The following is a 27,092-nucleotide window of genomic DNA, read 5'->3' as shown; positions in this document are numbered from 1 at the left end:
AAGGCCCGGGGCACGTCGGACAGGACTAAGACCTCGAACAGGATGATGACTTTGTTCAATGGTTTGGCCGATTATTCAACTTTTCAATCCCTGCAACATCACAACTTTCGAGCACAGCTTCGCCCTCGGCGTCGTCCTCGTAACAAACGTGCAACAGGAAGTAGACCCACACCCGGCTGAACCTGTGGGGGCAACAACTTTTGAGGACTACTGGCATAAGCCAATGGGGTATGCGTTGCCAGCCCACTATTAACAACTTTTAATGTTAACAGCCCCCGAGGAGTGTCCCGTAGGTGACGGGAAATGCGCCTGGCCGTCAGCGAGGTATGAGAGTACGCTAGTTACCAGGCCAGCTACTCCTGGCTCCTGAGCCTGTGAAGGAAAAGCAACAGAATACTTGGCACAGGTGGGGTGGTCAGGCATGATGGGACAAGGGACGCGCAGGACAACCATAAATGATTGGGGTATGTACTTTACCGACTGTTCTTTATATCTAACATGTCCACACTCGACGCACCCGACCCGGCCCAAGCTCCAAGTTCTGACTGGTCAATCACCCCCTCTTGGGCGCGTCTGGGGTCCTGCAGGTAGTGGGAACAATTAACAACTTCTGCGCCTCTTCGGTGTTTAACAACTTCTGATGAAGGTGAAAAACAGCTTCGCATCATCTCGGAGAGCCGTAATGCAGTTCAGTCGTCGAGGTTAGAAGTACCAGGCCCTGACAAGTTCTGGAGCGGACTACCATAATGGCGCTCGCCTACAAAATCTCAGCTCGCGCTCTTCTTTCATGGCCTTGTCTAACACTTCAGACTTCCTCTTGTTCTAATTATCATCACTCGCAAGAGTCTTGCCTGTTTTCTATGGCCTCAAAGCCTTCTGTTTAGACCGAGCCATGTCGCCAATTGCTCCTTCACCTGTGTTTACCACTCCGAATGCCACCCAAGCGATTATCAACAAGGTATTCACCACACCAGACGTGGATGCCCCGAATGGTCTCACCAGTGTGCTTGAGGCACTGGATGAGAACAACGTCACCCAGTGGCTGATGCTGGCCCTCGCCGTCCCAGCAGGTTGCTATGCTCTTTACCAACTCGTCATGTGCATCAACATCTAGTTGGAAGACCTCATCGAAGTATGTCTTTTGCTCGGTAAGGAGTGGTACTTTGTTCAATTGTGGGGCCTAACCTTGGCGGTCTGTACAGTAGATACCATTGTGGCAGTCGACACTGAAGGAGTTCCAATTCATGCCGGGGACATCGAGCTCAACACAATCAGCAACATACCACCAGAAACACTGGCTGTGGCAATCAATGACACTCCTCCAGGGCATGAGTCTTCCGTTGAGCAGGCATCTGTTGCAGCAACACGTACTCTGCCCGAGGTTCAACCCATCCGTACTCCCTGAGTGGCTGCCGCCTTTTCGGCCTGGGCATATGACAACGAGTGGGCGCAAGACGCACATATGTAGGAAAAGGATCTGAGGGATATGTGCTTGTGGTTCAAATAAAACTGGCTTGGCTGCATACATTGCTCTAGGATTCTGGTGCTGGAAGTATAACTCTAGGATTCTGGCGCTGGAAGTATAGGAATGTTCGTAGAATGGGATTCAACGGTAACCCACATACCCGTCCAAGTAAAGGCATTATCGGGAAATACCATGGTCATCTTGTTCAGAAAGTCCCTGACGCATGGTCGCTGAAACACCATGCCTAGATAGAAGCTACGAGTTCGTTGGAAACACGACCTCGATCTCGATAGCACATCATTGATTTTTCGGTGACAGACGCCGGTTCCTCTTCCGTCGGATGAGCACTCTATTAGCCCATTTGTAGGTCATTCGAGCCCAGACATCACGCATCAAAAGCAAGAAGACCACAACAGAGACTGGGAGTGCGATGGTCCAGAAGAACGCGTCACTGTGATGCTGTACGCCATTGAACCGCTCAAAATTCATCCCAAAATAACCGGTCAAGAAACTGAGAGGGAGGAAAAGACAGGTGACCATGGTGAGCTGTTTCATGCTGTCGTTCTGGTAGGCAGAAATCGTGTTGAAGATTAGATCCACGAGATTGTCTGCAGAGCGTCGCATCTGGTCGTAGCCGTCTTGGATGAGAAGGGCGTGATCCTCGACATCACCCAGATAAGTCACTGTCAAGGGCGAGATACGCACACCACTGACCATGACCGAGGATTTGCGGGGGTTTGCCTGTGGGCGTGGCCTGGCCCCGAGCGCGGTATCCTGCAGTTCGCTTACCGATGGGCTTGCCACACGACTCAGTCCTATGGCCGCAGCTTCAGCGTCTGACTTGTGCTCCTTAAGAGCGCCGATCATCTGCACAATGGGAGCGATCGCGCCGCGAAGGAGGGCAATCTCCGAGGTCAAGATGTATAGTGTGCTAGATTGGTGAATATCTGGGGAGTTCAGCACATCGAGTTCCAGATCTCCAATTGAATCTTGGTAAGCCGTGGTGACGGGGATGGCTAGATCGATAATGGCGTCCAGAATGGCCTGAACCAGCATCGACGCATCGGCAGATTGACGCAGGATCGTCCCTGCAGACTGTAGGCGATGGATTATGGGCGCTTGCACATCGTAAGCCGAATCTTCGAAAAATGAGATGACAGTATTGTTAGCACAGAGAAATATTGAAACCTGTTCCATGGAAACAAGGATCTTCTTGGAAGCGAGAGTAGTATGAGCCTCCATGTACTCGATGCGATCTTGGTTAGGACCCGCGTGGTAGCGCTGCATTGAGCGAATCTTTTTGGGTGCCCATGGTGTTTCGATTTTATTGGACCCCTTGAAACTATTTGAAGGCTGAAGCCGACCGGAAGATGGTGAATGTTGTTTTTCCTGCTGCTTCTTGGTCTTCTTCGGCTTTTCCTGGTGGAAGAAATCGTCCCAAAGAGACAAGATTGCACCGCGCTTCTTCAGCCGGCGATTTCGTCTCTCACGCTCGGTGATGATCCGCGTTCGGAATGCAGACTCCCCGTCATCTCCTGAATCAGACCCTGATTGACCTCCCGAATTGCTATCCGACTCATTGTCAGACTCGGAGTCTTTCAAGTGGACTAATTTTTGAAGGGGCAACACCATGTACGTATGATCGCTGTACCAGTCGACCTTGGTTCGGTTTTCGGTATGCATCAAATCTTCGATTGCTAGTCTATGGAGTCCTTTGAAATTGCCCAGGATTCTAATGACATCCCAGGAGAGGCCATTGACATTGATCCATCTCACATCTGACCAGTCCTCCGGCGGCTTTTGCAAAAATTCTGCGATGTTGTCATTGTCCAGATCGATGGTTGACATGCCATCGTTGCCATAATCAACCACTGTGATCTCGCATCTCTGGCAGAGCTGGTCGTAGTGTGTCGACTCAATTCCCGCAGCATTCTCCCGGCTGTACGGAGGAGGGTCACTTGTATCAATCCCAGGCTCTTGTCCTGGGGCCCAACCGGTCGTCCTACCCATTTCAGCTGCACCGTAGATCACAGTCTCTGCCCGACCGCGTCTGCGGAGCGATTTCACGCTGCCCTTTGACAAGGCTGTATCACTGCGGCCTAGACGTGGGAAATGAGTCGAGCCTTCATTCCCAGTATGGTGATGCTCATGATGTTCAGGGTTCTCTTGAATTCTAACATGCGGGCTTGCAGACCCGCGCCGACTGGATATGGGAGCGTCGGCAGCTTGAGCCTCGACGTCTACTTCGTGGGACCGGCGATGGCCATGTTCGCGAGACCGCAGCGTCGAAGCATCTTCGGTGGGCAGGTCGGAGGAATGGTGGTGGGAGGGGACATGAGACCCATGGCCTCCCGGAGTCATGGTACGAGGCTTGCTGATGGTTCCCAACAATCAAAGGATTCTCTTGCGGGAACTAAACGCTTTGCGAAGGCAGAAACGGGAATCGAGGATATCAATGAAGATTAAGGTGGAAGAGGTGGGAGAAAAGGAAACGAGGAGCTGATCACATCGTTCAATCAGCCAGCGTGAATTCGAAGGATTCGGCGTGGTGAGGTGGCGGTAGTTAGTAGCGCTCTAGGTCAATCCATTTTCAGATCTAAACAAGGCCAGCTGAACATTATTACTTAAGTTCTTAGTCGCTTTCCGAGGTACTGTCGAAGTCAAGGAGCGCTAAGCTTTTCGTCCTGGGCTTGGGTTTCTGGTCTAGCGTTTCGTGGAGGAAGGTCTGTCACGCAAAAGCGCCCAGGGGCGTGCTGTTGTTTGGTGCTGCTGTTTCAGACCAGGCGAAATGGCTGAAATCCTTTCATCTCTTTGGGGCCAAAAAGACGGACCTGTCCGTGACATCAGGGGGCCCGCGAGGTGGTTTCTCTCGTCAAGAGGCTTTCTTCACGAAGATGCATATTTTTTCGAGAAGATTCTGGATATCCCGCAGGAAGTCCTCGGCACAATTACCACCTTAACACTCATTGAAACCGTTATCTATGTACAATGGCCGCACCGCCAGAGACCCGGAAATTGAGACCACATGATGGAGAGTCACGTGCTCGCCCGGAAAAGGAAGAACTTCTCAACCGAGCGAAGAGCCGCCGGATAGATTTCTCGAAATGGAAATGCCGGAGTCACCTGGCGGTCCACGGACTCGGTCACTCAAGTTCTGGCCAGAGTGCGACTAAACCGCCAACATCGAGTGTCCAGTCCCTCAGCAGCAGCAGTGGCCACCTGCCATTGGATTGTCTGCCATTCAACCTTAAAAATGCGGTTGATCATGTAGGGGTTGTTTTTCTATTCTTACCTCGCAGTAAATAGGATGCTGGACGGCAAAGGAATCGTGGTCTTCTCGGGCGGAAGTGCAGCTAATAGCCTGGTCGATGTATTCGAGGCTGTCCGTGAAAACAAAGACTGCCCCTTGAGCTATATCATCCCCATCAGCGACAATGGAGGGTCCTCTTCAGAGTTGATACGGGTCTTTGGTGGTCCTGGGATTGGCGATGTCCGCAGTCGTCTTGTCCGACTGATTCCCCTCAATCCCCCGTCTCCAGAAAAATCAGCAACATCAGCACTGTTCAATCACCGATTATCGTCCACGTCTTCGGTAGATGCCGCGGCAGAGTGGCAACTGATTGTATCTGGTACTTCGGAGCTATGGCGTGATATATCATCGGCGAAGAGGGAGCTTATCCGGTCCTTCTTTAACCTGCTGAATCTCGAAGTCCTCAAGCGAGCCCGACCGATGTCAACATTTGACTTCACATCAGCCAGTGTCGGTAACTTATTCCTGACTGGAGCGCGTCTATTCAGTGGTAGCTTTGAGTCTGCTATCTATCTACTAAGCAGCATTTGCGGAATCCCAGACGGCGAAGTCCGCGTGATTCCCAGCATCAACTCAAACTTCTCCCACCACATTGCAGCGGGACTGGAGAACGGAGAAGTCATCGTTGGACAGAATAACATCTCCCATCCAGCTGCCGCCACCGCTCTGGAGATGCCGACCGTGGTATCAGGACCTCCACAGGGTGGTAGGTCCCGGCCAAGTGTCGACCACTCTGATGACGTTGAAGACGCCAACATCCCAGGGACTCTCCCGACTCTTAGACAACGGAACATTAAGTTTAGCAAGGAGGAAGATGAAGATTTGCCCACTCGCATCGAGCGCATTTGGTATATCAATCCGTATGGACAGGAGATGCTCCCCCCGGCGAATCCGCGTGTTCTATCGGCAATCAAGCATTCACAGGCCATCATATATTCCATTGGTTCGCTGTACACGTCGATTATTCCCTCGATCGTGCTCAAAGGTGTGGGGGAAGCCTTGCGGTCCACAACAGCCCGCCACAAGATCCTTATTTTGAATGGGTCACTAGACCGTGAGGTTGGCCCTAGCACAAGCCCTTTCACTGCATTTGACTTTGTCGAGGCCATCGTTCGTGCCTGTGAGCAATCGAGAGGCAATGCATGGAGACCCATACTGCATGCCTCGCGCTCAGATGAGACTCTTTCAACATCCGCAATAACATCTCCAACAATTCGACACAGCAATCTACTTGCACCAGGATCGCAGCTTCACTCGATTTCTCAGCCTCGATCTATATATCGCCGATATGTGACACATGTCATTCATTTGACTGGAGATGGGACTCCTCATGTCGACCGAGAACATCTTGCTTCTGTTGGAATCGACTGCTTGAAGCTCTACGGCCGTAAGAGCCCCAAGCGCATCATGCTCTATGATCCCCAAGCACTGATTGGCGCCATTGAAGCCATTCTCGGCAAAAGAGGTGACGCTATGGCTGTCAGCAGAAGTCGAAGGAACACGTTAGATGCCTGAATTGAGATCCTTGGATGGCCAGTCGAGAGATCTGCATCGATCGAGAAGATAAATATGACAGTAGGAGAACGCTTCTCAACGCTATGGTAGTCGCAGCGTTCAAAACTCGCCTTTTCTATGCCGACTCCAAGCAATAAATGGGAGTTTCCATTCCTGACGCAGCAAACTGTTGTGAAAGATGTCAAAGTCGACTTTTTGCAACCTATTCAGCCATAATTGGGTGCTAACAGCTGGACCCATGACAATGCCGAAGCCTCGGTCCTTGTCTTGCCGCGTCTTCTGGGCAGATGTGTCGGTTTCACTCTCATATCTGCTGTAATCCCGACCCTCGTCGTCCATGTACTCAAATTCATGGCCCGGGCTTTTGTCCTCTGCTACATTTTTGAGCATCGTCCTGGCAGTGATCAGATGATCCGAAGCACGTGTGGCGACTGTAAATACTGCATCGCGGAGTCCAGCAGCATTTGATCCGTTACGAAAGATGTCTTCTTCGCGTACGCTACACTGTCCCATGACATCAAGGGGCAATGTGATCACACCCTGCTTCTCGCGAGTTGCAGGAATACCCATTCCCGCTGGGTTGTTGGAGTGTTGGTTTGGTGGAGGTGGAAAAGCAAGTAACGGAACTCCGCGAAGTACAGCTGTTATGCCCGCAGCTTTGCCAATATGCGATGCGAAATGATCCATCGTGAGTGATTCAAGTGGCAGAGCAGAGAGCGTTAGATAAAGGAGGGTAGAATATGTAGACTCTGCATAAGACTCGAGTTCGTTCATACTAGTAAAGCCAGGGTGCGTCAGTTTGCGATCTCTGGCAGTAATGATACGATGAAACCAGGTTTTGCTAAGTTTATGCCCTTGATCGAGATATGAGGCCAGCAAAATTGCAACCGGTTCAGCGGGCGGAGTAAGCTTGAAGGTTTTATCAATCGTCTCTCGCCAAAACTGCATTCTCATTGCACCAATCTGTGGCAGAGAGACGACATCTGGAATACGAGCTAGCTCGATATTAAATGCACGGATGGCAAAGTATGCCGCCTGCATATGGGTGGGTATGAAATGTGCTAGAGTGTAGGATGGAGCATCGTAGGTTCTAAAAACGTTAGGAAGACCTTAGACGTATGTGAAGTACATGGCCATTACAACCCACCGGACAAATTTGGAGCAGTAGGCTTGTGCTTTCTGAACATTAGGCGAGTCTCGATCTAGCGACAGCCTCGTCGTCTTCGTGGAGGCAAATTGACGCCTCGTGTTCAGAAAGAATATTCGAGCTTGCACGGAAGTTTTTGGAAGCCTTTTCATGCTGGAAGACCTAAAAGTTGCTTCCAACGAGCGCGACATGATTTGCTCTAACGAGATATTTCCCGGTACCCGGTGCTTCGCTGGTGGTTGAAAGAGGTATTGGTTGCTTGAAAGGATTAAACAGTTGACGAAGCCATCTAAATGGCCCACTATAGGAATCAGAAGCTTTGCTGTACATACAGGAGGAAGGGATTGTATGACGAGATATCAGAACTCATGGCTCAAAATCGCGAAATGAAATCCCGAATTCATAACGTTGGGGAATACTTGGTAGTGAAACTTCAGCCAGTGGAAATTTAATTGGATCGCGTGATCACGTGCCGGCGCGCGTCATTTCAGCACGCGCGTGTTCAATCGCTTCACTTCCAGAATTTGCCTTCCTCGCTCAATACCAACTGGAGTCACCAATCATGGAATTCTTCGACGAGCGCCCTAAGAAGAAAAGGCGCTTCTTCGTAGATGACCTTGAGGATGTTGTCGATCATGGAGGTCACGCCACTCCCGTGAATACCTCCAGACCCACCTCTGCCACTTCCTCTACCAGCCTCGAACAAAGATCCAGTCAAACTGACGCTGCCGATCTCCAACCTTCAGATCCAGATGGGGAGATGTCGAAATTCGATGCGCATACTTTGCGGGCTATCATTGGAGAAGATGTCGGGGATGCCACAATTCAGAAGATTCAGGCTGCGTCCAATGGCAATTTGGAAAGAGCCATCAACATGTACTTTGATGGTTCTTGGAAGACGAAAACTCCCTCCCCATCTGCAGCAACCCTATTGCCCACGGGTAGCTATGGTGCATGGCGTGGAATATCTGCAAAATCAGAACCTGCACCTAGCTTTTTGCCCAATAGAACATGGCCCAATAAGTCTCCAAAAATAGAGCCCCCAGCGAGTGTCAAAAAGTTTACGCAATCAGAAGAGTCAAGCGTTGGGAACACACTGCTCCAGTCGATGCCTACAGAGCGATACGTAGGCTCCTTCGGCGTTGGAGCCTGGATGACCAAGAGCGGGTCAAATCTCCTCGCCCATGGGGAGGCAGTTCGAATCGAACGCTCTAAAATCATACCTAAATCAAAGATTGGGAAAGGAGGAAAGCTAGTGCCGGCCATCGGAAGGAACCAGAAAGCTGATGTCGTCACAAGATTCACAAACTCGAGCGGCGAGGAACTGGGTCGCCTACCAGAAGAAACGGCCAAATGGGTGTCCACGCTTATTGATCAGAAAATGTGCCGTTTTGAAGGAATTTGCGTTTTCGCTCCCGATCGCGTGCGGGTTAACGATACTGTGTACCTCCAATTGCGTGCATATCTCCTGCGATCTGCATTTGTAGCCAGCTCCTTTGTGCAGCCACAAGATGATAACAGAGCCACAGGATTCTTTGAAGAGAATGAAAGCAGCGAGGAGAAGGGCCTACGTCTTCGGCAAGTCGCACTTGTGCAACTCTTCGAAGAAGTGAACCTCAATCCAACATCAACTAATGACACGACTACGAAACATAAGAAACAAGGTATTTTGAAGGCAGCAGAGATGGCTGAGCAACATGACAAGGAGAAGGAGCCCAAGTCCAAATCTGGAACCTCAACGCCCAATACCGACGAGGAAGGTGAGGAACTTGAGGAAGACCAACTGGATACGTTGTATCAAAAAGCACAGTCCTTTGACTTCAATACCCCCGAAGCCGAGCCTGCATCGTCTTTTGCATTGCAATTGAGGAAATACCAGAAGCAAGCACTGCATTGGATGTTGGGGAAGGAGCGAGATCAGAAGTCCGAGGCGAAGCAGTCAATGCATCCACTGTGGGAACAGTATACCTGGCCAACTAAAAACGCAGATGATATCGATCTCCCTGTTGTAGAAGGACAGAATCACTTTTACGTCAACCTTTACTCTGGCGAAATCAGTCTAGAGTTCCCTGTCCAGGAGCAGAATTGCTTGGGTGGCATTTTAGCTGATGAAATGGGACTTGGAAAAACTATCGAGATCTACAGTCTCATTCACTCTAATCGATCCGAGATAGATCTGGAGGCTGGTAGCAAGCCTGTAACATCGGTGAACGATCTCCCCAGACTACCACAATCTTCAGTGTTGACAGAGTCTGCCCCGTGCACAACTCTGGTCATTGCACCAATGTCTTTGCTTGCTCAATGGGAAAGTGAGGCGGTGAAGTGCTCCAAGCCAGGAACTCTGAGAACGTTGGTCTACTATGGGAGCGATAAAACCTTGAACTTACCGGTTATTTGTTCTGCTTCGAAGGCCAGCTCCGCTCCAAACGTCATCATCACAAGTTATGGAGTCGTTTTGTCTGAGTTCAATCAGATTGCTATTGCTGGAGGAGATCGCGGTTCTCATAGCGGACTATTTTCAGTTGATTTCCACCGAGTAATACTGGACGAGGCGCATACCATCAAGAATAGGCAAGCGAAAACTTCCAAAGCTTGCTACGAACTGAAAGCCAAGCACCGATGGGTACTCACAGGTACTCCAATCGTAAATCGTCTAGAAGATCTTTTCAGTCTGGTACGGTTCTTGAAAGTTGAACCATGGAACAATTTTTCGTTTTGGAAAACATTCATTACAGTACCTTTTGAATCGAAGGAAATTGCCCGTGCTCTCAATGTGGTGCAGACTGTCTTGGAACCTTTGGTGCTTCGAAGGACAAAGGATATGAAGACTCCCGAAGGCGAAGCTCTTGTGCCGCTGCCTCCAAAGACCACCCTCATTGAGGAAGTCGAGCTTTCTAAAACAGAAAGAGAAGTATATGGGCTCATTCTTACTCGCGCTAAGCGAGCGTTCAATGAATCTCTCCAGGCTGGCACGTTATTGAAGTCTTACACTACTATATTCGCGCAAATTCTACGGCTAAGACAGTCATGCTGTCATCCCGTGCTGACCAGAAACAAGGACATTGTTGCTGATGAGGAAGACGCAGCCGCTGCTTTAGCTGCAGATGACAATGGGTTCGCGGATGATATGGACTTGCAGGATCTGATTAACCGCTTCACAAATGACACAGACCTTGCTTCAAAGGATGATACCTCTACAAAAGATCCAATCAGCTCATTTCCTGCTCGAGCTCTGCGTCAAATTCAGGATGACTCCAGTGGTGAATGCACTCTTTGCTACGAAGAGCCAATGATCAATCCAGCAGTCACCACCTGCTGGCATACTGCGTGTAAGGGATGTCTTGAGAAGTACATTTCGCGGCAACTGGATCAAGGCCAAGCGCCTCGTTGTTTTCAATGCCGTGAGTCAATCAATCCACGAGATGTCTTCGAAGTCGTCAGAAATAATAGTCCTTCCAACTCCTTCGAGGCTGAGGGCGACTTATATGAAGGATGTGATACAGCTACACACGCTACAAGAATCTCTCTCAGGAGACTTCACCCGTACTCTCCTACTGCCTCGACCTCAGCAAAAATAGCAGCATTGCTCAAGAACCTATCTTCTTCGCCCAGAGGCAGTAAGTCGGTCGTATTCTCTCAGTTCACATCATTTCTGGATCTCATCTCTCCACAGCTCACTAAACATGGTTTTGAGCATCTCCGCTTTGATGGGACGATGTCACAAAAAGTTCGCGCTCAGGTTATTCGCTCGTTCAATGCCGAGAACTCGTCCGATCCCAAGGCTCCACGAGTTCTGCTACTTTCCCTTCGAGCGGGTGGAGTAGGGCTTAATCTTACAGCCGCTAATTACTGCTACATGATGGATCCCTGGTGGAGCTTTGCAGTGGAGGCACAGGCCATTGATCGTGTGCACAGGATGGGACAGACTCAGAAAGTTGAAGTGGTACGGTTTATTACGAAAGAAAGCATTGAGGAGAGAATGCTTCGGGTACAGGAAAGGAAGATGGCTGTGGCTGGATCTCTTGGAGTCGGACAATCAGGATCAGGCGAATCGGAGGAAGAGAGGAAGAAGAGGCGTATTGAGGAATTGGAGATGCTGTTGAGTTGAGCTCTTCATAACCATTATTGGTATATGGGCATATTCGCTGTATGAATGGCTTGTCCACGAAGGAAGGGGTACCTGTCTGAGCTCATGAAGACCTAAGACATAATCAACTGATGGAGATACTGTATATATTATAGTTAACCATCCGAGTGCCAGGGCTACAATAATCGCATGTTATACTAGTACGCTGATGCCTGCTATACTGCCAGTCCAGTCCTCAGTACGCCGTATACTACCTGCTACTGATCTCCATCGCTTCATCCAAGGACGCCCATTAACCACTGCTACCTTGCCACTCGAGAAGGGGCCACTCCAAGTCGATCCCAGGGCCCCTGGCACCCCAAGTCGGTCCTCCACCAAGCTGACTCAGGCTCCGCTCCCCTCTGTAAATACGTCCATGCCGTCAGCTAGCCTCAATAGGTTATCCTGCTGATAAATTTCGCCCTGGAAAAACGTTGATCCGCCGAGCAACTTTGTGCCGACTTTGAGTCGACTTTTGTCTCAACCCAACCAACATTCGCCTGAGCAAAATGCGCATGGGATGTTGGCCTCTACATACCGTACCCTGGAACTCCGCTGGGGAAATGGTTTCGATCAGGCGTTCGGAAATTGTCACGCCTCTCAGCTTTCAACAAGCTTGACCGCCTCAATATCTCATCTCCCTTTGACATGAGATTTGAGTCAGGAACCCCATAATGTTCAAGCCAGTGCAACCAAACTGCTCTTCCAATGCCCTTGCAGAGAACCGTGTCCGTTTTAGGACTGCTGCTCATCTTCATCTTCTGATTGGGCATGAAAGTCCCAATTGGATTCGGCAAATTGTTTTGCTTTCGGGTGTTCCGGCTTCCCACCAACCAGATCATTTTGCCCTGAACAAGCTCATGAATCACAGTTTGGTCAGCTCTCGGGATTCAGAAGGCTAAGATGAGCCTTCCAAAAGGCATGAAAGACTCAAGCAGCTAGCCACTCCCGTGATCTGGTAGGACTGGAAGGCTCAGATTGGAATCGTCATCGTGTACCCCTCCATGGACTATTTTCCAGCTGCTCGCGCCGATAGAGGTGGGTCGAGATAACCCCTCTATGCCATCGTTTTCCCGGTATGTCTGAGAATTCCACTTATCAACGCAATGCTCTCCCTCTCGAGAACTCCCCTCTCTACCTTTTCTCGTTTCTATCTAGCTGAATTCAATACTGCAAACACGGTGGAAAAACACGTCACCTCGAAAGTGGCAACGACACTATAGGCTGCTAAATTCTCGTATACAAGCTCGAGTCAAGATGAATGTTGATGTTCCAGCTCGAGAGTTACTTCATCACATCCAGGTTTATCTCACCACTTACTTGGTCAGGGTTTGTGGAAATAGCTAACGATGATCTCGATACAGCCCAAAGATGAATGGAAGCTCGAGCAGGGATTAGCTCCTGCTGAACTTGCTCTCCTTGATCAAACAGCTCCAAAGGATGGCGCAACACGCCCGAGCGCCCTCAGCGACGTCGAGAGCAGCGACGATGACGATGCGAAAGCTGATGATATCGCAAAGGATGAGGACCCCAATGTCGTGTTCGCGGAGGAGAGAGAGGGCTGGCACGGGTAAAGATACTTCCCCTTAACTCCCGACATGCTCTTTCTTCCCCAGCTAACAAGGATTCATCTACAGATATATCGAGTGGGAGGATTATCCTGAAAAGAAGGAAACAGCACATAGGATCATGCTTACCAATGAATTCCCTCATCCGCCAGAGTTTCAACTTGGCCCTATCCCTGACACAAATCCCGTTCTTGAGGGTGTACGATGGAAGGCCTGGCACAAGGCCATCGGTGGACCTTTGACTTCTGTGCCTGAAGAGTCGTGGCTGCGTGTCATCCAAGAAAAGCACCCCGACATGTTACACCTCCTACAATTCCCTTACAACGGTGAGCCACCAAAACGACTTGTTACAGCCAAGCCTGTAACTCCCAACCCTCTCCATTTTGTCCGAAACCATGGTGGTATCCCGGATATTGAGCCAGAGAAATGGTTTCTGACTCTCGATGGTTTGGTGAAAACCCCTCGTAACTTTACTCTGGCGCAACTCCAAGATGAATCAGTCTTCCCACGCATGGAGAAGCTGGTCACAATTCAATGCTCTGGAACTCGTCGCATCGAGCAAATTCAACTGTACGCAGGTGAAGGTGATGAGATGATCAACGCTCCTTGGGCTGAAGGGGCCATTGGCACTGCGCGGTACGTCGGTGTATCGCTGAAAAAGGTGATCAAAGCATGCGGTGGGATGGCCGAGGGCGGCAAACATCTCGAGTTCCACGGTGCAGACACCTACTTCAAGCAGAACGAGCTGATGAATTATCTCGTTTCCGTGCCCTGGTCCAAAGTCAAAGCCAACGAAGTCATGCTCGTCTGGGAGATGAACGGTGAACCGCTTCCTAGGATTCATGGCTTCCCACTCCGTGTCGTGGTGATGGGATACATCGGCGCCCGATCCGTCAAATGGCTTTATCGCATCCGAGGACTGTCCCACCCGACCCGGGCACCTGTCCAAAGCAAGGAATATCTCTATTTCAACCAACAGGTGGGTAAGCACAACCAGCTGCCGACCATGGGCATCCAGATTCAGGAGATGCCCGTCTCGTCCGCGATCATGTCGCCCTGGAACAAGCAAGTTGTTGTGCACGAAGGCTCTATCGCCATGAAAGGCTGGGCGTATTCCGGCGGCGGCCGCTGGCCTGAACGAGTCGAACTGTCCGCCGACGGCGGCTTTAGCTGGTACGCGGTGCCACCGGAGAACCTCTCGACCAAGTACAAATTCGCCTGGCGCACTTGGGAGTACTCTCTACCATGTGACGTCGAAGGGTGGATCGAGCTCGTGGTGCGATGTTGGGACAACTCCCTCAACACGCAGCCCTTGGAAGTGCGCAGCGCCTGGAACTGGGGTTTGCACGTCACCAGCTCCTGCCACCGCGTCAAGATCTACAGCGTCAACAAAACACGGGAGTTGACCCGGAAGAAGCTCGAGTTTTTTGAGAAACAACGCATTGCCCTTGTTCCTATCACTCGGCCCACCGAGGTCCCACTGCAGAGCTGGGAGGATTATGAGGCCTTCTGGGAGAAGAATGACCCGAGAGACGTTGATGAATAGTTCTCCCAGAGGGAAAAATCGGCCTGGTTCAGCATGATCTCACACACCGCCGCTCCTTCCACCAGGTCTTTCTTTCGAACATGGCTTGCCCGGCCTCTCTATCACCCTCACTCAACATTTGCACTCTACTATTGCAATCGCCCATGTACAGCCCACCGCCTCCAACCCTCTCTGGTGCCCTGCTGGTATACCAACGAAGGCGGCATTCCTTCCGTTCGTTCCGCACGACCTGTCTCGACTTTCACAACCACCGACCAAACAACCAGACGAGCTTCTCAGCCCTTCCTCCTCGAGAGAGAGTGAAACTCTCTCCCTCTTCACCACCCACCCAGGATACAGGTTTGTGGCGACTAGCTGGCGAGCTGGCGAGCGGACCAGCCAGTCGGACCAAGATTTAGGAACACTCCCCTTTCGCCCGCCCGCCCCGGGAAAGCTGAGAGCAGGAGGTCATACTACGTCTCAGTTCAGCCTCTCTATCTCGTTGAGAAGTCTAGAGTCTGCTTAGTCTAAAGCAGAACTCCCCCCCCCCGGGGGGGGGGGGGGGGGTGTCCGATCCATCCCTTCATAGAAGCCGAGAGCCGATGGAGGTCATCCGGCGCGTCGGCCAGTTTCACTTTCTAGCAATATTCACGTAAGCAGGAGTTCGGTTCAAAAATGGCCAGCCATTTGCGTCATTTGCGTCACGATGCAACTCTCGCCCCCAATTATTATTTTTCTATACCTAGTTTACTTACTCGGGCACTATTATCAAGCAGGCACCTTTTCCGCCTCAATTTAGGTGCTCGTTTCTTGGAGAGTGGAGAGTAGCATGGATCGAGGCCCCGTGCGGCAAACGCTTAGAACGGGGCCTGAGGTGAATAGTTTTTCCGCCCGCCACGGCACTGACTGGTACTGTACCAGAGTTTTTCAGACCTCCCCACAGATTCTGCATAAGTATCGTAGCCCGGCATCTTTTCCCATTCTTTCCTAGCCACTGGGTTGTCTGACTTGCAGCATTTGACGATGAGTCTTTGCAGTTCTCTGGCTGCTGTCCGGTCTACTTCCCCGGGCCGCTGTTCAATGTATAGCTGCCTGTCGAGTTTCTACCCCCGTAATGGATTTTTCTCAGACACCGCAGAACAAAGAAACGTTGTCATAAGATGAGGGGACTTTTAGATCTTGAGCATATTATTTCAAAATTATGGACTGGAATCAATTATCAAATATTGTCCAGGTTCATCATTCTGCTATAGCGGAGGCGAAAGGGCACAGATGAACTAGTCCGTTACCCAAAAACGCCTCAAGTACCACCTATTGGCCATGATGAGAAGAGTGAATCATTCCAAACAAGAAAACTAGGGCCTCAAAGTCGCAAGCAGGGAATACCCTGACGAGGAGAGGACTGAATCATGCTAATGACAAGCTCTGGAGAAAAAACTTAACTAAAAGATGAGCATGTTGAAAAACCCAATCGCGTACTTTGCTCGCTCGGATGAAAGAAAACCGCCAAACTCCGATCGTGAATACACCTCGAAAAAGATGCTTGCTGTGCCGCATGGAGGGTATCGCTTTTTGCTGCTCTCGTAACACAATGATAAAACCCACCCGAGGAGCCCTGAGAAATTGGCTCAGCTGCTGTGTTGTCTATGGTCATAAAAACGCTGGGTCGTTATAAGAATTATGTGCAGGTTGAGAATTGGGCCAGGAAAAGTCGAGTCTCAAGCTTTTGTTTTGACCGCCTTGCTTGATTTAGTTACGTGGTGGATGTGAGGATGAACCTTCACCAAAATCCTCTGTGGGGGCTGACTGCTCGTCATCCGACTCTGCTCTTACTCGGAGAGCGTACTGTGGTTGGTAGCCAAGTTCGTCGATGGTCCACCCAGCGTTAGGACGTCTGCTGGAGGTCGGATGCGACGAGCTTTCACCGGACTCGGTCCGAGGGAGAGATGGTCTTCGTCTTGGCAAACTCGAATCCCGATAAGATGGAGGTGCGGTGGGACCGTCGCTGTGCATTGTCTCAAGATCCTCATAGTCTAGGGCTGGTCCATGGTAATCTTCCATCATGGCACCGCCCCAAGCTCCATCGTTTTTGTCAGCACTGCCATATCCTGGTGGACTGGCCGGTACGTCATCATAGACGGGTGGCATTTCTTCATCCCAACTGATGCCCATGCCACCTCGTTCGGTGACCACAAGACCGAATTGCATTCTAAGCACACGAGCAGCTCCGGTAGGGGTGATGAGTGAAGTGTTTTTGTTCGGGCAGAATTCCTCGGCGACGATCAACTCAAGGACTAGGTTGTGCTTGACTTCGATACCAGTGTTGGAGTCGACGTCACAGGTGGCACGGTGATTTGTTCTTGTTGCTATGGAAGCTTCGAATTCCAAGTTGATCTCCCCTCCAATGGTATCAAAGTCGCTCTTCCAGCCAGTTTTTAATTCATCATTGCCAAGAGTCCGAGTTTCCGAGTGTTGAATGGATTTCCCGTCATTGACCTTGTGTGCATGCTTGGTGCAGGGAGTGGAGACGACTTTGGAATGCTCTTCAATGCGCCAGGTAAGCTTCCTGAGGCGCCACCTGGTCTGGCTTTCTGCTTTCTTCTCCACGACGCCACTGAGAGACATGGTTACAGGGAAGGTGCCGATAGGGTGAACAACAGGAGGTAATTGCACACGGCCAGTCAGGTTTGTAGGTGGGAAGATTCGGATGCTAGCCTTATCTGGACCTGGTTGAATGGCTCTGTGAACGGTCAAAGGATTGTGATATTCGATCTTCTCCCCGTGGGAAGTGTTCGCGGCAACGTGCAAGGCATAGCCAATACTAGCGAGTTGAGAGAGGGTTGTGGCAGGTAGATGACCAGGGAAGAGGAAGGAGTAGGGGAATTGATTGTCGGAGTCTCTGTGAAAGGTCTTTGGCTCGGAGAGGAAGGTCCACTTCTTGAGTTCCTCGCATTTGTCGGTACAGTCTTTGCAATCCTTGCCCACGGGCTTCTTGGTGGAGGTAGTTGCAACGAGGGTCATGGTAAAGTTATCCAGGGTGACTTGGCCACTGGGGTCTTCGACCAACAACTTGAGCCGGCCCGAGAGGAGTGCGCCTGTGGAGTTGCTGATGTTGCCGTAGAGGACCAAGGGAGGGGATTCGGTGATATTATCAAAACGGGCTGGCTTTACAGGGCCATGTTTGGGCGAATGAATGTGGCGATCTTTTGATTTGTTCGAGTGGCGCATGGTTAGCGAAATGCGCTTCTGACCACGTGAATCGCGCTCCTTGGAGTCATCGCGCTTCTTATCCTTTTTGTGGTGGAGTAAATTATCCATTGAGAAGGAGGGGCGTCTTGAAGACTTGGGAGAGATGTTGGCTTGGGGGGTGGCGGAGGGGTCAAGATGAATGTTGTTTAGTTTTCGTTGTAGCGCAGTGACGACTTCATTGACGGTGGAGGGAGTGTTCCTGGGAGGAGCGGCTGTACCTGTATGCACCTGCACACGATGGGGCATGGTGACGGGGGCGGCCAAGTCCCAGGCAGAACAAGGGTTTGTATGGGGCAGAATTTTCCCGGTGCAAAGAGGCGTTGGAGGAGCGGCGATGACGAACGCCCGATGGTGGATGTGGACGGTGAGCGATGGACGCGGGGCGACGCTGCAGATGAAAAAGTGGAAACTGCGAACTGCGGGATGAGGGATGAGGGATGAGGGCGGGTGCGACCAGCAGTGGCAGACGTAGTAGCAGCGCCTGTGGCAGCACCTGTGGCAGAGGGCAGGAGCAAAGTGCAGTGCGCTTCACGTGCCTTGGTCGTGGTCGTAGCGTGGCTGTGGCTGTGGCTGCCCTCGCGTATAGAGACCGGTCTGTCTGTTCGTGCCTGCCTTTCCTTGCACCTGCAGCTCTTGTCCTCCTGACTGACGTTCGCGTTGCGCCTATATCCGCGGAGGTTCAAATGGAGGTGGTGTGGTTGGAATGCGAGGCACGGATACCAAGATTGTGCTAGGACTAAACAAGCAACATAGAATTCACTCGATATTGACGGATGGATTGGTCGTTGTTCTGCTGATGCACTCCAATCTGGCGAGGAAGACACACAAAGAGCACACCAGGCAGAGGAAGTGAATCATGAGGTTGAAAACTCTGCACCGACGCGCCATCACGCACAGTCTTTGTATAGTTGCGCATGTTTCGTTGACGGTCCATTGACGCACTCGGTATGAATAATAGAAACCTCGATTCAGAAAGGGCTGATGCTTCTAGCCGCACCAGACGGACTCTATTTGATGCTGGACGGGCAGGCATTCCGGAGATGGGACCCCCTTGTTCTGGTTGGGAATGAGTTCATGCTCGGAATCCCAACCAAGACAGCCCTGTGGCTAGCGGTGTCCACCTTTTTTATTCCATCGTCAAGCTGACATCACGCCGACACGCTGGATACTTGCTCGACGCCTTGCTGCAGGAAGAATTATCCACGCTGGGATTGTTGATTGTTCGAGGTGGTATTCAGCTACAGCTATGCACCAACACCGTCGGCGTCTGTGTGTGGCTGACTGTACAGATGGACGATGGACCACCCAGCACCCAGCACCCAGCACCCAGCACCCAGTATCAGCGGGTCTAAGTGGTCTGGTCGGTCTGGTCTCTCCTCGTCTGGATCCAGGAGTCAACCGCGAAATGAATCCCACGAGTGGTGCCCCTCAGTTGCTTGGGCGTTTCCTGTACAAGGCGGCCCGCCAGTTGAAAGCGGAAAGAGAGAACCCCAGTTCAGAATGTCATCACCTGGTGGATGGCGATGGACGAGGACAGTGCGAGCCACTAATCACTACAAGCCACTGCGAGCCACCTGACAGGCGCCGAGCTGATCCAGCATCAGCATCAGCATCTGCTGACTGGAAAAACAACTCAGAAAAAGGGAAACACTGTACTCGTAAACCCAGCCGTGCGCCAAGACTCGTACCAGCAGGCTAGGAGCCAATGCACTGCACCGCACCATCTCAGGCGAAAACCTTAGGCGTGCATTTAGCCCTGGATACGCCCGAGCCCCTCACCGTTAGGCTCTTCGGGCGCCCCCCAGCACCCAATAACCGGCGCCCGCGCGCCCAAGGAAAGCCCCCTCGGCCGCTGCCCCTCGTCCTCTGCTGCACCCCGCAAACAAGAGTTTTTGCTGCACGCGTCGATCCACGATCATATCATCCAAGCAACTCCGCGCTCATAAGACGATCGGCAGGAGATGGACTGACGCCCTCCGGGTTGCCGGAATTATCTACGTCGATTGCACACATCATGCTTCTTACGAGCACTTCTGACTTCTTCCTCTTCCACATGCTACCCGACCACCTTGTTGCTGTGTGATGGCGCAGTTCCCACTGTCCTCCATTTCCCCTTGGCAAGGTGACACTCTGACTAAGACTGCCGCCGTATTAATTACTGACCCTGAGGCTTCGTGGGGGCTCTCAGGACTCAGGACTCAGGAGTCAGGACCCTCCCATCCGCGGTACCTGTGCAAATTTTGTCCCACGTGTCACCCATCGTACAGCTGTTCTGGATCGTTCTCTCCTTGCCTTGTACATTTCATTACTCGATAGTTATTCCTGTATACCCACATATCCACTTTATTCCTTCTAGAAATGCTTTTTAAAAACTTACCGCTCTTCACAGGGCGCGGTTCTCGCCATGCCAGACTCCCGTCAGGCCACTGTTAAAGCATCCTCTTGCTCTTGGTTGCCGTCCACACGTGTCTTGGAATATCCCTGCACTCATACAACTTACCCGACCCAACCTGATAATGCGGCCTTCTCCGCCCGTGCTTCTCATCCGGTGCCCTTGTTGGGTGCCTCGCGCCATCCACCGAGCCGGCGAATCCCCCAACACGTCAATCTAGCCGCCCGGTGGCCCATTGTCCTTGCTGCACATTAATTCAATTTCGCCTCAGACAGTAGTACTCGTGCTATACTCTCCGTAGGTATGCTATCCGACACTGACTTGATCCCTTATTTTCCACCCCAGCTCGTAGCCGTGTCTTTGCCGATATCGGGTTGTGCGAAAATTGTGCGATCAGGGCAGCCCCACGCCAGTGCTAGTTGCCGCCCAAGCTTTGACGAAAAGCTTCGAGGCTGTGAGTCACCACTCACCAGGGCCGGATGTTTATATGCTGACATGATACAACGGAGCAACCGTAAGGTTTGCTCATCTTCTCCGACATGTCCGTCGGGCCTGATCGGACGTCCGAGACCACTTCCTAAACGGCGTGACCGTCAAGTATTCATCACCATCCCTATGTGCCTTTGCTTAGCGCCAAGTCGAAACATCTTCCCACCTCAGGTATGCGCTAGGTAGCTAGTTCTGCTTCCAGGTGCTGCGCCGTCCGAGGCGAGCAGCAAAACTAAACAAGGCCATAGCCGTACCACCATGCGTAAGACGCAGGACCAACAACGCCCGCCAGTGCACCCAACAGGCCTGATTCAAGAACTGCCCAAACCCAAATCGTCCCCACAGCAGGCGCATTCTTCATCACCGCATAATACCCCCGATCATTCGTGAGATAGATAAGGTAACAGCCTGCCAGATTCGCAATGACCAAGTAAACCAGTGACCGTAGCGCCACGACCCATTCCTGGACCGGCTTGGAAAGACTCTCCATCGAGATCGGCAGCAGCAGTCCGTGAAACAGACTAATCACCCCCATTAGTGTCGGCAACGCCCTGAAGATCGTCCGCGCAAATATCGGTGGGAACCGCACTTCCTCTGCGTACTGGTGCACCGTCAGCACTTCGAGTGTGAAATGGATGGCCGCGAGGCTCGACGTCAGTAATATCGCGTCTAGCCATGGCATCTCTGATCTCTCCTCGGCATCACCGTCTTCTCCTCCAAGAGAGTTCAAACCCGCGTTTGGAATGACCTTTCCGTCCTCGCCAATCTGAACTTGCACCACATTCTCCGGTCTAATGTTGCTGCTACTGAATTTCGCATCTTTGGGATTGAGTTGGGCCTGCTTCTCCGCCGCAATCTCGAATAATGTCTTGGCATTTCTTGCTGATGGTGACCGATGAGGCTGTGAAAGAGGTATGTCGTCCACAGTCTTCGTAGTCGACGAGGAATTCTGAGATTCCTTTGCCCGCCGTTGTTTCCTGTTCATAGTTTTCCAGCTTTCCCCCGTGAAGCGCAATCAACGACTGAAGGGGGCTTTTTGCTCCGCTAGCAACGGCAATAGCGTAAATGGAGCTTGTGTATGCAGAATCAGGGTAGCTCAAGCTTGCTCGTTCTTATCCTCGATCTTCTCAGGAATCAATGAAAACATTTATTGATACTTGCTTGGTAGGGAAAATTGTTCAGAGTCTCATAGGCCATGTTCGTCGAAGTTCAAAGGTGGTCTGTAATTGCCAAGCCCGGAAATGTTAATCCGCTCCGGGCTCCAACACGTTCAACTTGAACGTCAGGTTCGTAGAAATTGGACCCAATGGGAGATCCTTCTTGCTCCCTTGTCTAGAGAAGCCAGAAAGGGCACGACGTCAACATGTAGGCAAAAATCCCCAGAATTTAACAGGTGCATGTATATTCCCGAATTCCTACAATTCTGCAAAAGTAAACAGCTCACATATCAGCCTTCCCTTCGGAATCACTTCACTAACTAGGTACGATGTGCATCACTGCAGCCCCGATATCCTAATCAGGTAGGTCTTCAATAGCCATGAGAAAATCACAGACCAAATCACGATTGATTCTTACATACACTGCACCCGTGCCCTAATCGCGCACTATTTTCGTCCGCGCCAAACAGAACAATACTATGCAGCTCACCCACATTCCACAAGAACAATATTAAGCTGCACCTTTGTCTACCGCCACGTCGACTAACCGAATGCCATCACCATCCCTGCATCTATTGCTGATCCTGTGCAGAGTCTTTCGCGATGACCTTTGATGGCCCTCGCATGCGGCTCGAGTTTACCGCTGACTCTTACGGATTTTCTTTGATATTGCGCCTGCCGGTGCGTTTTGATGATGCAGAAGTATGGACAAGGACAAAGGGCCTTCTTCTACCCTCGACACCAGGATATAAGGTAGTCTGTTGTTTCACATCACTTGCAGTCTGTCACCCTCCTGTCTCTCTCGGTAGTATTCCTCATTCGAAATATACTGAAAAGGTACATTTATCGTTCAGCAAGACATGGTAGGATTTAAAACAACATTTGGGCTCTTGGCGACACTGGCTGTTGTCGGTGTCGCCCTTCCTGGTACTGCAGAATGGTCGAACCAGGGTAGTGACGCTACGGGTGTTGCCGCCAGTGAGCATGGCAGCAGTAGCGCTGCTGGCCAGGACAGTGGCAATGGCTATTCGAGTGGTACTGGTACTGGTACTGGCGCAGGCGGTGGCGCTGGAGGTCAAGGTCAAGGTCATGGCGGGGGCACTGGCGCTGAAGGTGCCAATGGCCGTGATGGGTACCATGGAGGTTCTCATGCTGGCGGAGATGGAGAACAAAACCTTGGTGGAAGCGGCTCGGACGGGTCTCACGAAGGTGGTGGTAATTCACCTGGTACTGCTTGGCGTCGTCACGAAAACTCTGGTGGGCCTGGTGGCATGGCTGGTTCATCTAGCGGCATCCAAAACGGCAACCATGAGGATCCCGGCTCTGGAAACGATGGTGAGCATTCATGGGATAGGAGACGTGGCGAGGGACGGACTGTCGATCATGAGGGCCAAGGATTTGGAGTTGGCAGTGGCAGAGAGGGAAAGGACGCTGACCGACCAGGCGGTGTTCGTCCTCGTGATGATGTGGTGGACGCTGTCAAAGACACTTTTACAGCCCTCACCAACTCATCTAAACAGAGACATGCTCGTGATGAAGGGGACGCGATCAAAGATACCTTCAAAGCTGTTACCGATACGTCCAAACAGAGACACCCTCGTGACGAAGAGGACGCAGTCAAGGATGCCCTCAAAGCTCTCACCCATACATCTAGACAAAGTCAAGCCCGCAGCCCTGAAGAAGAAGAACAAGCCAAAAATGAGAACGACGATGATGGCAATCAATCAGATATTGATCTCAACGAATTCTCTCGTCGATGGCAAGAGGCTCTGGACGATGAAGACTCACCAGATATCAGGTTCAAGTTCGATTCAGATCACCCCAATGCTCAGGTCACCACGCTCAGGAGACGTGCCGCCGGCCTAGGATTTTATGAATGTGCGAATCGGATGTTTACGCCTCCGTGCAAATTCACGGACTTTGTACCAGGCCAGTGTTATGAAAGGTAAGTGTACACAATTGTTTGTCCCAAAAAGCGATAGCCTCCCCTTCTCTTGCTCTCCCCGGGACAAACAAAGCCAATAAAACCAGTCGCTAATCCCAGTCCCAGGATGTACCATGAATATGGCTCATTCTCCCCCGATAGGGGTGTCAATTGCAAGCTTTACGAGAGAACAAGGTGCAACATGAATCACACCGCAGACAACCCCCAAGCCAGTATTCAGTGGCGACAGTTGAACGATATTATATATCCCGGTATCCCGAACTATCAGAACAACACCGCTCTGCAGCTTGCTGGCTTCCACATCAACGGCCCCATGAGCTTCAAGTGCTGGTTGGCACTGACGCCGGTGGGGAAGTCGTCATAGATGTATCCTGTTCGCTCGAGGGAGGCAAATGAAGGAGGTCGAGGCATGGGTGCCACAGTACCATGGACGCGTGGTCAAGGACTTACATCAGGCTCTATAAGCAGTAACATGTACGATCTCGTAGAGATTGGTCGTTTAGGCCGGTCATCCAGCCGAACTGATTGTACCCAAGCTCCCAATATCTCGGATGTGTTCTGCTATGGTTCGGATTCAGGAGAAGAGAAACTTAACCAACTAATTTGGTGTTTCTTGCATCGAATTTTGCGCAGAGAATGGAAATGTCGTAGCTTTTTCATCCCTAAGATACTCCTCGGCATCTAGTAGAAGTGATCACGTGAATGAGATGCTACAAGGCTGATTTACGCAAGGCTGAAGCCGCCCCACCACAGTTTTTATTGACGCCGCAAATGATGTCGTTAGTCTCACCCTTCCCTCCAACCCACGATCGGAGCACCTTCCAACCAATGTAACGACAATCCACCGCGGACCTTCTACCACGCTCTTATTTTACAAAATATATGTATTCGGTCTTAGGACTCATCGATCTAGCATTGTTTGCTGTGTGGTGTATTGTCTCTTTTTGCACGACGTCCCTTCGTTTAGGGACCATGGTCTTGAGACAGTATCCGATTGTAAGGTTGAATATCAGGCATGCCTGAAGGCTGAGAGCCTCAAACCAGCCCCCTCTGGTTCCGGTCCTGGGCCAGAACCAAGACACGAATCGAATCAGTGACAGGTTGAGTGTTCGACATATGTCAAGCGGACGAGTGAGATAGCAAGTATACGTCATATTGCTCGTTTCACAACAAGTCTACGTCCACATGTGGAATTCATCCCCATAGTACGTTTCTCCTCTTCTTCGCTGACGGCTTGTGCCTCCATAGACATTGGCGTCCTGCGGCCCTTCAGCATCCAGAAGATAGCCAAGTTCGCACCGAGAAAAGGCAACTTTCGGCTGGGCTGTGTAGAAACCATCCAAATCCGCGCTTAAAGCATCCCGGAGAGTTCTAACCTTGCCGTCGGGGTGTAGGTGACCCCATGGATCTCGACACACGTCGCCTTTACAGGACTTCAATACCATGGTTAAAGTATCAAGACGGCTCACGATAAACTCTTGTGGGCGATCAGCAATAGCTAGCTCCTCCGACGTGTCAACTCCTGTGCCGAGCAGATTCTTTGTCTGGAATGGATCTCTCTAGAAAAGGCTACGTTAGCATTCGGCAACACCGGAGACGTTGAGCTATCTCTTGATTGGAAGTGGACGTACCTTGAGGTCATAAAGCTCGGCTTCGTTTGAGCACCACACCGAATAGTAAAGACTATAGTCCTTCGACACCAATCGAACCGCCTTGAAAGTGTTGTTCCAATTGACATTGTAGTTAACCCCAGAGATGTTCTTCCATCCAAAAGCGCCTTCAGGTGCAGCCTAAGGGTTAATGGGCCGATTAGTCCCGTTCATCTTTGAGCCCGATCGTCCGCAACCATGGCCACTTACATAACCCCAAAACTCGATACTCGCATGCTCTGCAGGGCCGTGCTGCGCTGATACTTGGTCTAGAGGCACTGGTCGACCGTCAAGATCTGGATCCAGTGGAGCTCCTGCAATATTTAGAAGTGTTGGCGCAATGTCTGTATGACTCGTCACTGCATCAAGCGTGCTTCCAGCCTCAACGCCAGGTCCTCGAACGTATAGCGGTATGTGGATATCGGTATCTACCATGGTTGTCAGTTGAAGTGATGACTCGAGCATGGAGATTCTTTAGCATTTCGCACCATAGCCACAGCTTTTTCCGGGCAACATCGCATGCTGGGCCACGTGAAAGCCATTATCAGTGGTGTAAAAAATGAATGTGTTGTTGAGGTCTCCTGTATCATTCAGCTGTTGCACCAACGCCCCTACCATCTCATCCACTGCTACCAACGACCTTAGTCGCAGCCTCTGAAATTCGTCGTGATAAGACAAGATGTCATTCTTCATCGGTAATAATTGGCCGGGCCAGCTTGGAGCTCCTAGTATCGGCTTATTGAATGACTCGCCCCTAGGTATCTTATAGTCTGTGAAAAGATGCGCATGCCGAACCGCTGGCACTGGAGGTCCAAACCACCTTGAGTCCGAAGATTCTTCAACGACGTTGACGGCATGAGGTGCAATCGGCGCAACGGTCAAGAACCATGGCTGATCATGCTTTTGAGCCTCAGTAAGGAAATTGCGAGCCTTTTGGGCAATCAGATCAGTAGAATAATTGCCCAAGTAGTGGACCGGTGCACCTCCGTTTCTGCTCATGACAGGTGCGTTGTAGTTATATGTGAAAGGATCGAGCAGAAAATCAGATCCATTGAAGCCCTTCGCTAGCGGAGCATCATAATTGTTGACTGTGTGCGCGTTCCACAGCTTTCCCGTGTAATAGGTGCTATAGCCGGCTGCTTGCATCCATAAAAACAGGTTGTTATCGTTCCAACCCTGAGAGACGACCTTGGGATAGCCTCCATAAGGAGGGCTGACATCGGTCACATTGTGATTATGACCAGCTCTGCCTGTCCAGAGAGTTGCGCGTGATGGGCAACAGACCGCAACGGTGCAGAAATGTGCTGCCAAAGTAGCTCCTTGGGTGACAACATTTTCCTAGAGAAGCACGTATTACTAAGACACTATCTCTCAAGGACGAGTCATGAACCGAGCTTGCCTTACGTGCAGAAGAGGCATCACCTCCGTGGGTGTCATATGCAGGTCCTGGTCATCTGTGATAATAAAAAGTATGTTCGGTCGTTTCGCCAGAACCAGACTCAGAAATCCCAGTGTCGTCCATAGGCGGGTCATTATGGCAAGTACCTGTCAGCTG

General features: G+C 51.1%; 9 protein-coding genes across 9 annotated transcripts; 4 read left to right on the top strand and 5 right to left on the bottom strand.

The window, feature by feature from the left end:
- Positions 1 to 1,762: 1,762 nt before the first annotated feature.
- On the bottom strand, positions 1,763 to 3,826 carry A1O9_08599 (uncharacterized protein; the record flags this gene model as incomplete). Its single annotated transcript, XM_013402984.1, has 1 exon — positions 1,763 to 3,826. One exon carries the CDS (start codon positions 3,824 to 3,826, stop codon positions 1,763 to 1,765), a length of 2,064 nt encoding a protein of 687 aa, XP_013258438.1.
- Positions 3,827 to 4,772: 946 nt separating this feature from the next.
- A1O9_08598 (uncharacterized protein) lies at positions 4,773 to 6,290 on the top strand (the record flags this gene model as incomplete). Its single annotated transcript, XM_013402983.1, has 1 exon — positions 4,773 to 6,290. One exon carries the CDS (start codon positions 4,773 to 4,775, stop codon positions 6,288 to 6,290), a length of 1,518 nt encoding a protein of 505 aa, XP_013258437.1.
- A 99-nt stretch (positions 6,291 to 6,389) lies between these two features.
- A1O9_08597 (uncharacterized protein) lies at positions 6,390 to 7,331 on the bottom strand (the record flags this gene model as incomplete). Its single annotated transcript, XM_013402982.1, has 1 exon — positions 6,390 to 7,331. The coding sequence occupies one exon, from the start codon at positions 7,329 to 7,331 to the stop codon at positions 6,390 to 6,392; it is 942 nt and encodes a 313-aa protein (XP_013258436.1).
- Positions 7,332 to 7,999: 668 nt separating this feature from the next.
- Positions 8,000 to 11,545, top strand: A1O9_08596 (uncharacterized protein; the record flags this gene model as incomplete). The annotated part of the gene is made up of 1 exon (XM_013402981.1): positions 8,000 to 11,545. The coding sequence occupies one exon, from the start codon at positions 8,000 to 8,002 to the stop codon at positions 11,543 to 11,545; it is 3,546 nt and encodes a 1,181-aa protein (XP_013258435.1).
- A 1,367-nt stretch (positions 11,546 to 12,912) lies between these two features.
- Positions 12,913 to 14,677, top strand: A1O9_08595 (sulfite oxidase; the record flags this gene model as incomplete). The annotated part of the gene is made up of 2 exons (XM_013402980.1): positions 12,913 to 13,133; positions 13,201 to 14,677. The coding sequence occupies 2 exons, from the start codon at positions 12,913 to 12,915 to the stop codon at positions 14,675 to 14,677; spliced, it is 1,698 nt and encodes a 565-aa protein (XP_013258434.1).
- Positions 14,678 to 16,405: 1,728 nt separating this feature from the next.
- On the bottom strand, positions 16,406 to 18,151 carry A1O9_08594 (uncharacterized protein; the record flags this gene model as incomplete). Its single annotated transcript, XM_013402979.1, has 1 exon — positions 16,406 to 18,151. The coding sequence occupies one exon, from the start codon at positions 18,149 to 18,151 to the stop codon at positions 16,406 to 16,408; it is 1,746 nt and encodes a 581-aa protein (XP_013258433.1).
- Positions 18,152 to 21,018: 2,867 nt separating this feature from the next.
- A1O9_08593 (uncharacterized protein) lies at positions 21,019 to 21,771 on the bottom strand (the record flags this gene model as incomplete). Its single annotated transcript, XM_013402978.1, has 1 exon — positions 21,019 to 21,771. The coding sequence occupies one exon, from the start codon at positions 21,769 to 21,771 to the stop codon at positions 21,019 to 21,021; it is 753 nt and encodes a 250-aa protein (XP_013258432.1).
- Positions 21,772 to 22,803: 1,032 nt separating this feature from the next.
- On the top strand, positions 22,804 to 24,252 carry A1O9_08592 (uncharacterized protein; the record flags this gene model as incomplete). Its single annotated transcript, XM_013402977.1, has 2 exons — positions 22,804 to 23,888; positions 23,994 to 24,252. 2 exons carry the CDS (start codon positions 22,804 to 22,806, stop codon positions 24,250 to 24,252), a joined length of 1,344 nt encoding a protein of 447 aa, XP_013258431.1.
- Positions 24,253 to 25,063: 811 nt separating this feature from the next.
- On the bottom strand, positions 25,064 to 27,070 carry A1O9_08591 (uncharacterized protein; the record flags this gene model as incomplete). The annotated part of the gene is made up of 5 exons (XM_013402976.1): positions 25,064 to 25,447; positions 25,520 to 25,678; positions 25,748 to 25,965; positions 26,026 to 26,875; positions 26,942 to 27,070. The coding sequence occupies 5 exons, from the start codon at positions 27,068 to 27,070 to the stop codon at positions 25,064 to 25,066; spliced, it is 1,740 nt and encodes a 579-aa protein (XP_013258430.1).
- Between the last annotated feature and the right edge of the window lie 22 nt (positions 27,071 to 27,092).

This window comes from Exophiala aquamarina (assembly GCF_000709125.1).
Source record: "Exophiala aquamarina CBS 119918 chromosome Unknown aczIA-supercont1.7, whole genome shotgun sequence".
Lineage (NCBI taxonomy): Eukaryota > Fungi > Ascomycota > Eurotiomycetes > Chaetothyriales > Herpotrichiellaceae > Exophiala > Exophiala aquamarina.
Note: the sequence above shows the minus strand (reverse complement) of the source record. Positions and strands in the feature narration are given on the sequence as shown.